This window comes from Xenopus laevis, chromosome 6L (assembly GCF_017654675.1).
Source record: "Xenopus laevis strain J_2021 chromosome 6L, Xenopus_laevis_v10.1, whole genome shotgun sequence".
NCBI lineage: Eukaryota > Metazoa > Chordata > Amphibia > Anura > Pipidae > Xenopus > Xenopus laevis.
In genome coordinates, this window is record NC_054381.1 from 92,729,872 (window position 1) to 92,747,036 (window position 17,165).

Here is a 17,165-nt window from a genome sequence, read left to right on the forward strand (position 1 = left end):
GGGAGGCCCATAAGTCCGCTTGAGTAAGCTTTTGCATGTGGGTTGGGGCATGTTTGCTATTTCCCCATAGGGGTGTGCCTAGGGACCAGGTATCTGATCGGGGGTAAAACCATTTGGGGTAGTTCCCCAAGATTTTCACGACAGTGTTCATTGAGGAAGTAGTAGGGAAGGCTGAGTACAGATGTACCTTCTGGACAGATGGTTGGCTAAGGCTTCCAGTGAGGTGGCACTGGCTGCCTCTATTAGGAGTGCCTGGTTGTTAAACTTCAGAGTTAGCCACCAGTGTGCATACACCAGATGAAGGTTATAGTTATTTTATCGATTTGCTTGAACTATTTTTTTTTGGGATATACATAGGGGAAATGTGAAATTTGTATAAAAACTTGGGTAAGTAGATAATTTTTATCAGATTGGCTCTCCCAACTAGGGATAGAGGCAAGCTTGCCCAGGTGGTTTACCTTCGTTATTCCTGTACAACTGTGTCTAAGTTATCTGTTATGTATCTAGTTATGTCTCTTTGGACCTTAATGCCCAGGTGTTTAAAGAAGCAATCCTATTGTAGGGGGGAGGAGACTGGGAGGGTGGGGAGCCATCTCGCCTACAGGAAAAATGAAAGACTTCTCCCAATTCACCTTTAAACCTGAGTAAAATTCATTTTGGTCCACTACCTGGAGCAGTTTTGTAAGGAAGTCTCTGGGTCTGCTAGATAGGGCCTAGTGGTTAGAATTTTCGCAAGCATCTGCATTCAACAGTGATATAGTCCAGTATGGGTCACAGTCATGACCTGGTCTTTCCATGGCTTAAGTATTATGGTTATTATATATGTGGAATAGTGGTCTGGGGGGGAGATACTTTTAAACAGGGTTGCTAGGATTGGTGCAAAGAAGTCTACATCCATTTTATACCATTCTATGGCATTCCATTTGGACGTGGAGACTTATTTTTTGGAAAGCTGCCTATAGCTTCTTTGACTTTATCTGATTATAAGGATGTCTCTAATGAGGTGACCTGTTCCCTGGTCAGAGTGGGGAAGTTCACTGGGGTCGGGGAATCATCTATCGATATATATACATATAATTCTTTATAGTACTCGCCAAAAGTAGCCACTTTTGTCATCTTAGTCATATTATGCTGCCCGCCTGGTGATATCTAGTTGAGAGTATTTGTTAATATAAAGGAGGTCTGGGGATCTTTGTGCCAATGCCATTGTCTGTCTACTTTGAGGATTGCCATCTCTACTTAGGCTATCCTTTGCCTCTCCTCCATCAAGATTTATTTTTTCTCATTGATGCCCTCTTCTACCTTGAGTCTCTCTTGTTTGATAAGGGAGATGTAGACCTCTGGTCCAGGCTTTACTAGTGTCCCATAATGTTTCCTGGGGTGCGGAGCCTTTGTTTATGCGCCAAAATTCCTTCAGTTGAGGTTAAATTCTGTAATTGTATAATGTATTTTATGGTCTTCTGCAGTTGTGATAAAAAGTCACCTTGTCTTGAAGTAGAAAATCCTTTGTATTGCCTGCCTTTAGGAAACCTGCTTAATCACATATGGTATTAAGATAATCTAACCAAGCTTCCTTACAGGATAATAACATTATTTAATATTATCTTGTGAGGTGGTCCATTTGTCTTATTTCCTTTCAAAATACTCCCAATAGTACATTTCATTGCAGTTTTGTGACATTCAGTTAATCTGATCTGCAGTTTTCATTGATAGCTGCAGCTCACAGGTAAACAAAGTGAAAGAATAAATCATTCAACATTTTCCATTTTTTAAAAATTAAGACAAGTATTTGTTAGCACTGCAATTAAATTAATTTCATTTTTCAAGAAGATCAGTGTCTGCTTTTATATTAGATACAAGCACTATAATTCAGCAAGAATTCAGTCTTCTCATTTAATTTATTTTCTTGAAAGCTTAACAGTGTGATCCTAGCTGTGTCTATTTTTGAAAGCACCTGTTTATATAATGTACTTCATTTTATACTGCACCGTTCTGTGGAGTACAATTAATTATGTTTCTTGGCAGAAATCTCATCCTTTTATAAAATATTCTCCATGACCTCATAATCTCAAAGTACTGTATATAATTTTTCTTAATGTGAAATTATTGACCTATCTACTGAATTCTTTGTTTCATCTACAGATTTTGAGTTTTTTTCTATTTATAAACTACAAATTAACTATTTTAAAAATTAGCACAAACACAGACATAGGGACACTTGTGGTTTAGCTCAATCTAGTCAGTGCTTGACACAGGATATGGTACATAAAGATTTACTAAAAATTAGTATATACAAGGCGCAAGGCCCAGGTGGAATACATCCTTGGATACTTAGAGAGCTTAGTACAATTTTCTGATTCTGATCTGGAATGGTACCTATGGACTGGAGGAAGCTGATGTAATTCCAATATTTAAAAGGGGATCGATTTAAATCTCAGCCTGGTAATTATTGGCCAGTAATTTTGACATCTGTAGGTGGCAAGTTATTTGAAGGCTTGTTAAGGTAATGTATGTATCCATAGTATCCATATTAGTGGCAAAACAATCATATTGGGTTCATTTCATGTTTAAAATGATTTTTAGCAGACTTAAAGTCACGTAACAAAGTAAATTTGGGTTGAAAAAAGACAAAACACCATCAAGTTCAGTCCTTCCAAATGAACCCCAGCATATATATGTTCTCTAATGTACTTGTAAAGGGTAATCATGTCCCCTCACAAACAACCCAAACCCCAAGTCTTTCCTTATGGTTTAGTTTTCCATTCCTTTTTTTCCAAGTCTCTACACTCTTCCCAATTCAGTAATATCTGGATTGGAGCCTAAAACTGCACTGTATACTCAAACTAAGGCCTTACCAGAGATCTATAAGACAACATTTTCATCCCTTTGTTTTAGAAGCTACTGGAAAAACTACCTAGAGGTGTGCAGCTTGTCATCCACAAAAATCCATAAATCCTTCTTAATTAAGGAGGCCCATAACACACTACTACTACATGTACAACACGCATTAATGTTATTTATACCAAAGTGTCTAACCTTGCATTTATCAACATTGAACCTCATTTGGCAAAAATGCTGCCCATTTCTCTATTTTGGTCAGATCTCGCTGCAAAGTGGCAGCGTCCTACAAGGAACTTGTTTTGCACAATTAAGTATCATCAGCATAAACAGAAACGGTACAGTGCATACCCCAAGGTCATTGATAAATTAAAAAACAAAGGGCCCAGACAGACCCCTGCAGTACTCCACTAACAACACTGGTCCAGTTAGAAATGTACCAAAATCAAGTTCCCCAGCAAACAATATGAGTAGTAAGACTATATTGCACTTACCTATAAAGCTCTAGTGAGTAAGCAGGGAGCTTTTAATCCCCAGCCAATTAAGATAGATCTTTAAATAGTTCCTTGTTCTAAAGGCTGAATGGCAGCTAAATATCTGGCTACAATTTGCTGATGAAACACAGAAAGAAATAGCAATCGCTCGCCCTGTTTGCTGCGCTACTTGTACTACAGACTTAGGGGCAGATTTACGTAGACAGCGACCGATTTGCACACTTCGCCAGGCCCAAATTTGTAACCACTATGCAAATTTACTAAAATGCAAAGTCATCTAATACTTAGGTCAATTTAAATAGGGCGGGTGCATTACAGTATGGACGTCTTTATTAAAGATGTTGTTAAATGCTTTAAGTGGCCACTTTTTATTACAAATGTCCAAGGAACCTGAATAAAGACAAAAGAGATCATATAATAACACAGCGCTGCAAAATATGTTGGTGCTACATAAATACATGTTAATAATAATAATGCCCTAGACATGAGCCCACTGTAAAATGTTCCATGTCCCTCAAGTGTGTGGGGAAAAATGTTAACCCAAAAAAGTTCAAGTTAGGACTTTTGCAGGCAAACCCACTTAAAAAAGGAAATGTCGCCAGCGTTTTTTTTCAACTTTAATGCATTTCCGGCAGACAGGATATGATGTAAGTGACATAAGATTGAGGAAGATCTAGCTTCATTTTAGCAGTTCGCCTGGTCTGAGGTGGCGAAGTCAACTCTGGCAAAAGAGGTAACGTTCAGTAAAATATGCACTTTAATAAATTTGGGGAGCAACGACCATTCGCCTGAGTGAAAAGTTGCCTGGCGATAGAGTGCCAACAAACCCTAGCGACGTTTCTTTTGCTAGCGAATTGTCATCTGCGCCTGTTAGTGAATTGGCTATGTCCCTGCAGATGTGATTTCTGGTGAAAAGCCGCTAGTGTTAGCCACTTCGCCCTTCAGTAAATCTGCCCCTTAGATTGCTAATAGGTAGTGAAGGACTCATGTTTAATGAGGAGCCTTGACAGATAAACCGTGCACTGGCAATCTCCTTGATTCTATGCACAAATACAGGCATTTTATCTATTCTAACAACTGGTAAACTCCAGAGTTTGTGTTAGACCATGCAATGGCACATGGGTGCTTCTAGTAGCTTGTCAACTTGGGTTAGACCAAGCGCTGCAGATTTCTTTCTGTATTTCATGCATGCTGGAAGTTGTTTGTGATAATCTTCCAGACAGTGGCACGATTGATGTTTGACAATCTTTTAAAATCCCTTCCCAGACGCATAGATATCTATAATCATCATTTTATTTCGAAGGATTTACCGCAATTCGTTCAATTCAAAGGATTTTAATCCATCGATGGAACGATTTTTCTACGACCCAAAAAGACTGCAAAGCCTATGGGGACCTTCCCCATAGGCTAACATTGAGTTCGGTAGGTTTTAGGGGGTCGAAGTTTTTTTTTTTTAAAGAGACAGTACTTCGACTAGCGAATGGTCGAATAGTCGAACGATTTTTAGTTCGAATCATTTGATTCAAAGTCATAGTCGATGGTCGAAGTAGCCAAAAAAAAACATTCGAAATTCGACCTTTTTTTTATTCTATTCCTTCACTCGAGCTAAGTAAATGGGCCCCCTAATATCTATTTCAGAGGAAGAAAGCATGCAAAGCAACTCTTTTGCTACCTGTGTTTTTTATCCCATTCATTGCAGAATGTGGAATGTATGATGCTGGTTCTTTGTACGTTTGTTCTGGTTGTTTTGTTCAATTACACTCCCTTACCAATAAAACTGATTCACTGTATAGCTGCAATTTATTGTAAGTTTTTTATTTTCTAATCCTATTCATCTTCCATTTTGAACTCTAATCTGCTAACTAGTTGCTAGGGGTTGATTCTATTCTATTCTATTCCATAGTTAAAAAAAAGGATCCACTGAAAATTGTTTGTGCCCCAAGCCAATATGCGCACATTAAATACATGGAAATATTTTACTAACAATGAAAAACAATTTGAAACAAATGTGTTGGGTTCAATTGCACTGGCATTTAAACAAAACAATAATGATAATCTGTACAACTATATTTGTATTGTGCTGTTATTTCTATTTTTTATCAATACCTTTTATTTCTCTTTTTTTCTGACTTCCTGGTTGCTAAGGAAACTGGGATCCTAGCAACCAGATAGCAGCTGAAATGCCAAAAGATCCTAAACATCATTTAAAATAACTGTTCACTGTGTTAAAATGATTTGGCATCAACTTGTATTTGTATTAATTAATGCAGCAGTGCCATCCCCTGGACAATATATTATAGAAATTCTTTGTATGCTTGTGCTACAGCAGCCCACAAATACAACCCTGGCTGACAAAGGAATCACAGTAATCTTTCATATAACAGCATAAAGATTATATTTACAATTAGGCACCACAGGTGCAATATCTGAAGTATGTTGGTCCATCACGTCTCCCTTTTGTGAAGAGGAAATGGTTCCAACCACGCCCTGTCCTTGACTAATTCAGAGAGCCCCATTTAAAGGCTGGAAAGAATCAGAAGAAAAAGGCAAGTAATTTAAATAAAATATTAAAAAAATAATGAAGACCAATTAAAAAGTTGCTTAGAATTAGGCATTCTATAACATACTAAAAGTTAACTTAGAGGTGAACCACCCCTTAATTGTTTTTTTGGGCAGACTTAAAGGAGTAGTTCAGCTTTAAAGGTGAACTATCTCAAAAATGAAAATGTAATATAAGCTTTCTCATGCGGAAATAAAATACAATCAATTAAAAATGATGTATCATTTCTGAAATAATAAAGTTTATCTTCACTATCCTTCTCTCAGAATCTATTTCTCTTCATTCTCTCTTCATGGAGTAGTTGGGTGTCAGATAGTCATTGACAGTTAGATCCACTATATCTCATAGGTGGAGCTTCCTTTTCTAGCAAATGAATTAGAGCTCACTCAAATAACTGATTCCAATACAAACCCTAACAAAATAACTCCCTTTGGCACAAATTCTGCATGTAGAGAGACAGGATTTCTGGTTATTTTCATTGAGTGAGCTCTAATACATATTCTAGGTAAGGAGCCCCCCTAAAAGATATACTGGATTTAGCTGTCATTCAAAATCCCAACTCCTGCATGAAGAGAGAATAAAGAGAGACAGATGCTGAAAGGGGGAGGCAGTGAAAAGAATCTGTAGAATGTCTAGTTGATTATAATTAGAAAACCTTTTATTTCAGTATGATGAAGCTTATGTTAAATTTTCATTTTTGCGATAGTTCCCCTTTAAGTATACTTTTAGGGGGTTGTCGCCCAGCGACAAATCATTTGTTCTTTGGGTGACTAATCACCCTGAACTGCCTTCCCGCCGACTAGGATGTAAATCACCAGCGGGATGGCACTCAGTTCGCTTCAGCTTTCCGAAGTCGCCCGAAGTTTTCTTGTGAGGCAACTTGAGGCGACTTCAGAAAACAAAGCGCTCCAAGTGCCATCCCGCTGACGATTTACATTCTATCCGGCGGGAAGGCAGCTGGGCGACTAAGCTCCCTAAATAACAGCGTGTCTCTGCCCTTATAGTTTCTAGCTTCATGGTCTTTAAAGGAGAACTAAATACTAAAATGAATATGGTTAAAAATTAATTACTAATCAGCCTTATATTGTGACATAAACATTCTATGCGTACTGTATATTCTCCCTAAGCTCAGTAAGTGAAGCTGGTACATAAGCCCAAAACATAATGTACAACATTTCTAGCTACTTCTTTAGTTACGCTTTAGTTCTACTTTAACAATGATAGATTTTCTATCAACGTTTTCTGGCTGATGGTCTCCTAATCTGTGTAGCTGCAATAGCTCTGTCATTCCAATGTTTTGAAGGTCTGCAAGTCTCTTTTGGTTTTCTTTTTCAATTCTATCACACACTCCGACCTTCCTTTTTCTGAAAGCTGTAATAACTTTGGAAATAATTCTAAGATAGCAGCTTTCATCATGGACACCCGTGTGAGCGAGACACCAATGATACAGCATCTCTGGAATTCAGACAATTCTGCAATTTTCATGTAGACAGATATAATACATACACACAACACAGTCAGATCACTGTGGTGAATATTTTGCTTGCCACCTTTATTGAAGAATTTGGGGTGGGGAAGGTGTTGCTTTCAGTTTTTTTAGTACAGTATAAATATATACATACTTATGGAATGGTGTAACTGGCCTGCCTGTTCCTTCCAGAATACTCCAGCTTCTAGGACCTGACAGCTAAAGTATTTGAACAGAGAAACCTTTCCTAGAGCTTCAATCTCATATTGGGGAGAAATTAAGGGCAACATTTACCTTTTGACACATTTCTTTGGTCCCTCTACCACAACATTAAGGGGCCCACTTATTAAATCTTGATTTTTTTGGGGGGGAAAACTCAAATTTTGTGTGTGAAAAAAAAACCCCTCAAATGTTTAGAAATTTATCATACCCCAAAGATGCTAAAAATCTGAAAATACTCAATCTCAAACCCGTCTAGGTCATGTAGAAATCAATGGCAGTCCCTGAAGTTGCTTTTTGACATTGAGATCTGAGCTGGATAATCCGAAAAAGTCGTGATTTTCCCCTGACAATCCGAAAAAATCGAGTTTTCTCAGCAAAAATTCCATAAAGTCAAGTTTTCGGAGCATAAATCGTACAATATGAATTGACACTTGATTTTATGGAGAAAAATTATTGACAAAGGAGTTCAATTTGTGGGAAGGGGGTAAAGTCGACTTTCTTTTCAGAAAATATTAGATACATTTGAGTTTTAGTAAATAAACCCCAAAAAGTCCTTTTCAAATTGAACATGAAACCGTAATCATTTTTTTCATTAAAGCAACTTGCCCTATTATAAATGTATTTAAAAATCTCAATTGTCCATCATATTTTGCATTCCCCACCTGGCATAGCAATCACTTTCTCTTTCTATTCTGCACTGTTTAGATGCCATTGCCCTCCTTTCTATCCCCCACTCTACTATCTCTATTTGTGTAGTCTGTGTATGTGGATGGATAATATGATCCCCAAATCTGATGCATAAACATGATTTTGGAATGTTCTGAATGATAGTTTGTGAGACTATAGTTTTAGCCTGATTTTATATAGGGCCAACTTATTCTGCTGCGTTTTTAAGAAAATATACATAATGCACATCAGACCCTGCCCTGGTGCAGACTGGAACAGGTTGTTTTCAGTAATTAACCTGTATTTTGCAATAGATATTCTTTGGCTGATGAAATAGGTAGCCTCACAGCACAATGCCTCCATCACCATAAGTTACTGTAAGTAGGATCATATGATTTGTTTGTTTTATTTCCCATGTTTTTCTTGTGTAAACAAGTTATTAGGCTGGATACGGGAACACGTATTTTAGATAAAACGAAGGTGGAACCACATGACTGTTAAACAGACACACCCATTTGTGCAAGAAACTATTCAATCAGAAAAGCTTTTTAAAATTAAATTAAATCACATTTTAAATTCATGTTTAAATGTCACTCATTCTTAATACCATGTGCATTGTTTTTAAATAAAATTTAAAAATGTACCTTTGATTAATAGGATTTCTTCATTACTTTTACATCTGTGAACTGATTTTGTCTGTAGATATCAAGTGAAGGATATGCCATAAAAAACAAAACTATGTTTAATAAAAGTTCATTTCTGCAGATAATCCAAGGGATGACCATTATATCTTACAACTGTTCAGCCAACTGGGCAAATAATCAGCTTCTGTGTTATAGCTAAACTACTTTGATACAAACCGCCAGCACAAACACCAGATGACTCCACAGTACAAAAAAAAAATTAATCATCACCAAATTATTTTTTCATACCATGGAGCCCCTTGTACGAATATATTTCATTGTTTAGCTGTGTGTGTGTAGATAAGTACTCTTTACATTGAATGACCACTTCTACATTGTACTACATTACAGTGCAACATGTAAGGTAAAATATAATAATGGAAGCACAAGAGGATACCTATGAAGGTTTCTGGTCTACAAAATGTTCCAGTCTGTAAAGCTCCACATCATATTACTTAACCCTTGAAGTGCAACAAATTGTATAATGTAAAGCCTGTCGACTACAACGGTGCTAAAGATTGTAGATTCATGGTCGAGGAGCAGTTTGTAAAGCCAATCCTTTGGTTCCATAGCCCTGGAATACAGGGGGGGGGTGGCCCACTGGTCATAATAACCACAGGCTCTGCATTCAGCCTCCTCTTTTCAGACCCCCCCCCCCCACGATCTGTGGGGTATCTCAAAAGCTTTTTTTTGCCCCAAAACTATTTTATTGCACAGTGTGACTAAGATCATTTATTTTCTCAAGAGCTAGTGGGGGGGAAAGATTAGCTGCATCTTTAGCATATGTAGATTCCAAACTATAGATTTAAAATTTACGATTTTGCACTTTTACAACACATAAAATACAGGCAGTGTGTTCTGTTTGCAATGACTGCAATTGAATTAGATGACATTTATGTTTTATTTCAGTATGCAGGAATATGCTGAGAATAAGATGCTGCGCATTGAAACTTTTGGAAAAACTGGTAACATTAAGAATTATATGTGGCTTATTACTTACAGCATAAAAACATTTATCAGTTCTAAATGTTTCTACATTTTGGAAAACGTATTAAGTGATCTTATAGTTCGAGTCTTTTGATGAATTTTGGTACTTTTTGAAGATCTAGTATATCTTTACTCAGAATTGCCCTGGCTTTTATATTGTTATTTTGTTTTTGTATCCAAGAAACACACAGGAAATATAGTGCATTGTTTTTTACTTTTGGCTTAATTTGTGGATTTTTTAGGCTGAAAGCCTGAAAGTAGAACTGTGTATGTTAGAAGTAACAGAGATTTTATCTTAGTTTTCACTATTTTTTGAGGACCATATGAGGACAAACAAAAACAATTTTTGGTAGCCTATATTAGTAGTGTATTATGTGACAGTTATGTCTCTTTCAAGCAAACTATTAATTTCTTAGTGTGACATAAGCCAAAATAATAGCAAAGTACCAGGAACGGACATTAACTTAATTGATGAATTAAAAAGTTCAAAATCAAATGTTTGTGAAGATAACAGTTAAATACATGTTATGAAATATTTGTTTTATTTTTGCCATTTTAACAGCAGGAAATATTATAAAACTTTACATACTGTACAGTTTATGTATATATTTATGTATATATATATATATATATATTTATATTCAGAACAGAAAGTGTATGTTCAATGCAAAAATACTGTACCAACCAAATTTAACTGCAGCTTTGCACAAAATGCTGCATTATATGCTAAGTGGAAATGGTGTACAGTTTGAAGTATAAAATTTAAAACTGTACAAAAATAGGATTACTAATTCTTCATACAATCAACAATTTTTAAGTACAGATATTTAAGAACAACATACCTGCATTCATAAATCAATTAAATACTCAAGAAAAGGAATTACATATTAAGCATATTTACAGTACACTGTTCTACGCTTTACATTATCACAAAGTAAAAAAAAAATATATATATATAGTAGAATTTTTAAAAAAAATGCTAACAAGAGACTTCTAACAAAAGCAACAAAAACAAAAGAAGGTAGTTTTGGGGGATTTTGTAATTTTAATAGAGTACCAAAATTAAATTATTAAATAAAATATGTTCCGGCAGAACCTAAAATTTATACATGTATAAACATAAAATATTTTTGGTGTAATACATTTTGCAAACAACTACGGACAACATCATCCAAGAAGTACTGAAGGAAAAAAAAAAACCCTCCACATTATAATTTTAGGATTAACTGCAACCTAAAACACAGGATATTCTGTGACTTACAAATACTTAATCTTGTCAAAAAAACAGAAGTGCTTTTCTTGAAAGTGGTTTCTTCATGATAACAACCAGGTAACAACCAATCTTTTATGTTCTTTTCTTTATTAGCATGTCCTGAGTACACAAACAATTTTTGGGATTATTTAAATATATTAATACCGTTTTTATACATTTTTGATTTTTTTTCTTTGAGAGTTAATGGTGAGGTATTTTAACCTTTTGAAATAGAGCACTGCTTCAGACTAACATTAATCTAAGTATGGGTTGGAGTTTACCCGTAAATATATATTATAAAAAAACAAAAAAATAGAGCAATTTTTCAGGCATCCCTTTCACAAAAACAATTTTAATCAAAGTCTTTTCTCAATACAGTACAAGCCAATGTTCTTCAACTTTTAAGGAAGTTTTCAAATCCATGTAATTTTTCTTTAGTATGGATATCCTGTACTGTCCAATTCATATTTTTTTTGTAGTTCCTATATGTGCAAAAGGATATGCAGAGTTATCTTTTAGAACTCATCAATTTTTCTTTGCAAATATTTTAACATGGAATCCATGCCTTGTGGAGATCCCCAAATTTTCTTTAGCACTTCACACTCTCTTTCATTTGTTTGTTCTAAATCTCCTCTCATGACATTACGAACTAGACCTTTAGATTCTTCAAGTACCTAAAAAACAAATTGGAGAGGCACTTTAAATAATGTAAACAATACCAGAACGACACCAAATTAATAACATTAAGGGGCATATTTATCAAAGGTCGAGTGATTTGTTTTTTACCTCGAATGACCTCGAACGTCTATTATTTGATCGAATAGAAACCACCCAAAAACTCAAATCGAATTCGAAAAAAAAACCCTGTCAGGAAGGCTATTAACATCTTCAAATGGGTCAACGGACTTCTGCCATTGATTTCTATATGAACTTGGCGGGTTTTAGGTGGCATACTATCGAATTAGAGTTGTTCCAAGGATCGAGGTATGATAAATCTCAAATTCGAATTTGGATTATTCCCAATTTGAATTTGTGAGTTTTGACCAAAAATCCAACTCAAAAATTCTAATTCAAATTTACAATTCAAGCCTTAATAAATCTGCCCCTAAAATAGTTTTATTAATCTAAATGACATACTACTGGATTGCAGGTCACAAGTTCCTTAATGCGAACCATAACCTCTTGGGTGAAAGTTCCAGGCCAAAACACCTGGGAAACTAGACCTTTAGCACAGGCCTCTTGTGCAGTCAGTTTTCTTCCACTGAACAACATTTCGTTTGCCTAGAAAAACAAATTTGATCAATAAACAATTTACAATGCAAAAACCCAACTGATCTCAAAAAATCTCTAGATACCTAAGTGACACCACCTTTTGTTAATGTAAAGGATAAAATAAATCATATCAGACTTATAAGAACTTACAACCAACAAAATCTGAATGATAAAGACATGCATATAAAAATAAATAGTAACAGACTTTCAAGGCATTAGTTTTCACAACCAGTCATGTAGGTCTGATTTAACAAATCACATCTAAATCCTGTAGAAAGGTCATTTGATTTCCTGATACCTAATTAAGTTATGTCCAAGAAACCTAAATAATCAATTCAAGGGTATTAAAGGTTAGGCCTAGTCTTTTTCCCATCCAGATGCGATTACGACAAATAAATATTGTCAAGTAAGTCTCATATAGTGCAATCTAAAGCATGCAACAGTAAAAGGCCCATTGAACCACATTTGTATTCTATCTTTTTCCACGAATAGTGTTTATCACGAAAAATTGTAGATTCTACCGATGACACTAAACCACCAACAATTCCGAATTTAGTAAACCAAAAACCACATGAAAAGCATGAATATAAAGCTTTGCCATCTAAAAACTGTCAAGACTGTAAAATCTCCCTTCAAGCTTTTGAAGGTTGTCAGGTTTTTTTGAGGTTGTTTGTAATTGCACAAGGTTTTATAGGTTTTGTATAAGGATTCAGATTGAATCCCCATTTTTTATTAGTTTCTGCTCTTTATATCATGAGCTTTTAATAAATTAATTGGCATTCATGGTTTGAGAGAGTTTTTTTTTGTGGTTTCTAAAACCATTAAATTAAAATGTTGATATAATGGGACTCTTCGTGCTGGCATGTAGGCTTCAATTTACTTACCAGCTAAATGCCTAAGGCAGAGGTTTTTAAACTTTTTTAGCTGAAGCCCTCCTTTGATGCTTGTAAATCAGGGAGACTCCCCCAGTCCTTAAAGAGATTGAGCAAAGGTGGGCAGTGTGCTTGTGCACCACATTTTTTTTAGTCAGACTTACTCAATTTTAAAGTTGTAAATTTTTCAATAACATGGAGCAATACTTTCCCTATTCATTACCTTCTTCTGAATTGCCTTTGCTTTTTAATGCTCTCCCTTACTTGTTTGCACTGTTTACCTTATACAACAGTGCTTGTCTGATTCTTCTTCCAGGAGCACATAGTTTATTTGTACCTGTAAAGAAATGTTTACTTTAAAGCCCCATCCAAAGCTTGGTCAAGGAGTAGAAGTGCTAGTTTTTCCTACTGGCAATGCAGTTTGTATGGAATGTATGGAACCAGCAGAAGACACAGGAGATTCTACTCCTTTGCTGAATTTTCAGGCAGGGGATCAAAGTAAAGAATTTATTTGTCTGTACAAATGAATACCATGCTCCTGGGAGAAGATGCTGCGGTGTAATTTAAGGAAGACATTTTGTTTTTAATTTGTTTTTCGATTTATCCCTCTTCTTGACATAACTGGAAAAAGCTAAATGTTATGTTACAATAATTTCAGAAACTAAAGTTTTAAGTTACATGATTCATTTAATTGTACTTCAGAACGCATCTCAAGCAATAGTTGGATATTTCATTGTCAAACAGTAAATTGCAGACTGGACTGCATGCCTTCATTTACCTGTACAGCTCTGGAACAGAACTTAAAGCAAAAGTCTGTTTTTTGTTTTTGTTTTACTACAAATAATTTTTCTTCCTAAAAAACACAAAACAGTTCTGCTTATAGATTTATAACTTGCAGGTTTTCATTAAGTGACAAATCTTAACCTTGCTAAGTTTATGTTGGTTCTTGGGAGACATGGAAGACATTATTGCGGTGAAAATTCACTTTTGAAAAGGGAGGATGAACGTGACTACTACTTACTGATGCAAGGCCCATTATCTTAGGAAACATAAGAGACGAGCATCCATCTGGACTCTGTCCAAAAGTAGTGTAAGGTGTCTGAAACCAAGCTTTCTCATTAGCCCAAACAACATCACAAAGAGGCAATATTGATGCTCCAAGTCCAATGGCAGGTCCATTTACAGCAACAATTATTGGCTTCTTAAACTGAATAAATGTATTTACAAACGTCCTTGAAAATACAAAAATATATTTAAGTTAATTATATAGTATACTTTCTCCCAAATATATCACACATGAAACAGCACTCACAAAACCCACTTTTTATATTACAAATTCTAGATCAGGGCCAGTTGTAAGAACTGGTTTATTAAAGGAGAAGGAAAGCTACGGAGGCATTTTATTGCAAATAGATTAGCTGCAATAGTGCAAGCTAGAATGCTATATTTATTCTGTAGAATGTTTTACCATACCTGAGTTAACAGCTATAGAAACTCTCCGTTTGTTTAGGATAGGAGCTGCAGTATTAATGTGGTGTGACATCATTTCCTGCCTGAGTCTCTCCCTGCTCTGGGCTTAAATTACAGTAGAGAAGGGAGGGGGCGGGGAAGAGGAGCAAACTGAGCATGCTCTTGCCCAGGGCAATGAGGTTTAAGCTGAAGGCAGGAAGTCTGATACAGAAGCCCATTTGTACACAATAGAAGGAAAGAAATTCAGTGTTTCTTTTGACAGGGGACTCAGAGCAGCACTACTTTGAGGGTTTACTGGTATATTTAGATGGACCTTTCTGATAAGGCTTACTTAGTTTTAACCTTTCCTTCTCCTTTAAGGTTACAAAGGCGTTTCTTACGGTTTAAAACAGTGAATGAACAAATGTTAACATAATTATTCTAGGAATGAGAATGCATGCTAATTGCTCTTGTTCAGTGCACTGAATAGCAGTGGCTTATTCACTGTACAGTCATCCCTTTGAACAGCTGCAAAAAACACATTGTTCCCGGTATGAGTTGTCAGATTTTAAATTCCCACTCTTAGGCTGCATAACCATCAACCTGGGTTTCTGTAAAGCAGTGAAAGAGGGAAAAAGTACCATTTGTAATCAACCAGCAGTTTGCTTTTATTTTTTACTTGCAGCAGAGATGTAAAAGTTATTTTACTGTAACCAACAGGACATAAAGAACAGTGTCAAACACTGCATGTGTTCTATTAGCCCGCACTTCAAGTGGGGGGAAACAAATGATTAGATGACAGGTGTCCTTTTACACCACGAAAAGATGAAAAAAAGCTGGAAAGCTTAAAACGAAGGGATGGAAAAAACAGAGGTTTCACTGTACATTCAACATGCCAATATCTAGTATTCACCATCTGACTTCAGTTTGCTTGTGGGGGCTACTGGAATCTCTTGAAATTTCTTAAGCTAAATGAACAAAAATGGAACAGCTGCTGAATGATTTTATAATGGTACAACAATGTGAGAGAGCCTGCTTCCTAAAAGGGAAAGGAAAGGCTTTGCAAGATACTTTGCCAGCTAATAGCTAGAAATTGCACATCCCAAATCTCTTAGATCAAATGTTGTACAGCCAATTCCTATTTGCCACATCTTCCAACATTATGGCTGCCACATAGGATATTGGGGTGAAAGCCAGAGCACCTACCACAGTATAACAGAGAGCAGGCAGCTGTGCAAATCTGATCATCAGAGCAATGCAAATATACATTTAAAGGGGACCAGTAACCCAAAAAAATATATTCCATATCCTATTTTATCACGTCAGTCAAGCAAAATAAACTTTAATTACACTATATAAATTATTTGAATCTTGTTTCATTTGGTCTGGGAATTCATAACAACAACAACAAGCAGGGAGGAGCCATTTTGTGGACACTGTTATTAAGGCAAGCCTTGCATCATCTCTAAATCTTGTTTGTGCGCCAGAATGGGGGACCTGATGTCCATCCCCATGCCCTGGCTACACAATTAAATGATAAAGAGAGAGGGGGAATGTAGGGAGTGTAGTGACATCTAGTAAGTGCTGAATAGAAAGTGAAAGTAATTGCCTGCCCTGCCTCTAGGCCGCCTGGTATAGAGGAGAGGCAGTCAATAGTTGATTGACAGCTAAGAATTTTAATTGCATTTACAACAGCTATGAATGCTGTAATAAAAAAAAAAAAGAATTTGGATTTCATGTTTAATTTGAAAAGGACTTTTATTATACAGATTTTTATGTCTGGATGACAGGTCCCCTTTAATAAATCTGGGTGATTGTTCGTGATGACACATGACAAATACATCATCGCCGAGTTTAAAATCCTGTGCAGTAGACAAGCCTTTATGCTATGGGAACACAGGCAGAAGCTGTTCTCATACTGCATATTTTTGCAGGCTCAGAGGAACAGATCACCTCCCTTCATTTGAATCCAATCAGCCTGTGTGCCCTCAAACACAGTAGCGTAAAGCAGAGGTCAGCCTGCTTTTGCATATTTTGGGCTGACCTCTGCTGTATGTGCATACGAAGCCTGATCAGATTCAGATCAATGGAGCAGGGGCTGGGAGCAGTTCAGCTATTCTCAGCCTGCTAAGATACGCAGGCTGAGAGCAGCTGGGGTCTTCAGTCTGTGTGTCCATAGCCTTAGCATGGGGGTCTGCATATACTCCCAACTAAGGGCTCAGGGAAGGAAGTCACTAAGACTGTCTTTGACGTCACCCTACAGCTTGGAAAAGGAAATCAGTCCTGCAATGTTTTCTATAAAAAGCTGGCAAGGTAAACCCAATTAGTGTAAAGGCTACATTTAGCTGCACCGTTGAAGCCATTAACCTTTCCATGTCCTTCAGTCATACTGTGGTAATGAT

General features: G+C 36.3%; 1 protein-coding gene across 1 annotated transcript in view; it reads right to left on the bottom strand.

Annotated features, from left to right (window-relative positions):
- Positions 1–11,132: 11,132 nt before the first annotated feature.
- The window catches only part of cdyl.L (chromodomain Y like L homeolog), a 30,452-nt gene continuing 24,419 nt past the window's right edge, over positions 11,133–17,165 (bottom strand). Inside the window, exons 5-7 of the mRNA XM_018267756.2 lie at positions 14,336–14,546; positions 12,308–12,451; positions 11,133–11,844 (exon numbers count right to left, since the gene is read on the bottom strand). Coding sequence (XP_018123245.1) covers positions 11,686–11,844; positions 12,308–12,451; positions 14,336–14,546 — 514 coding nt within the window. The 3' untranslated portion in view covers positions 11,133–11,685. The remainder of the gene's footprint in view (positions 11,845–12,307; positions 12,452–14,335; positions 14,547–17,165) is intronic.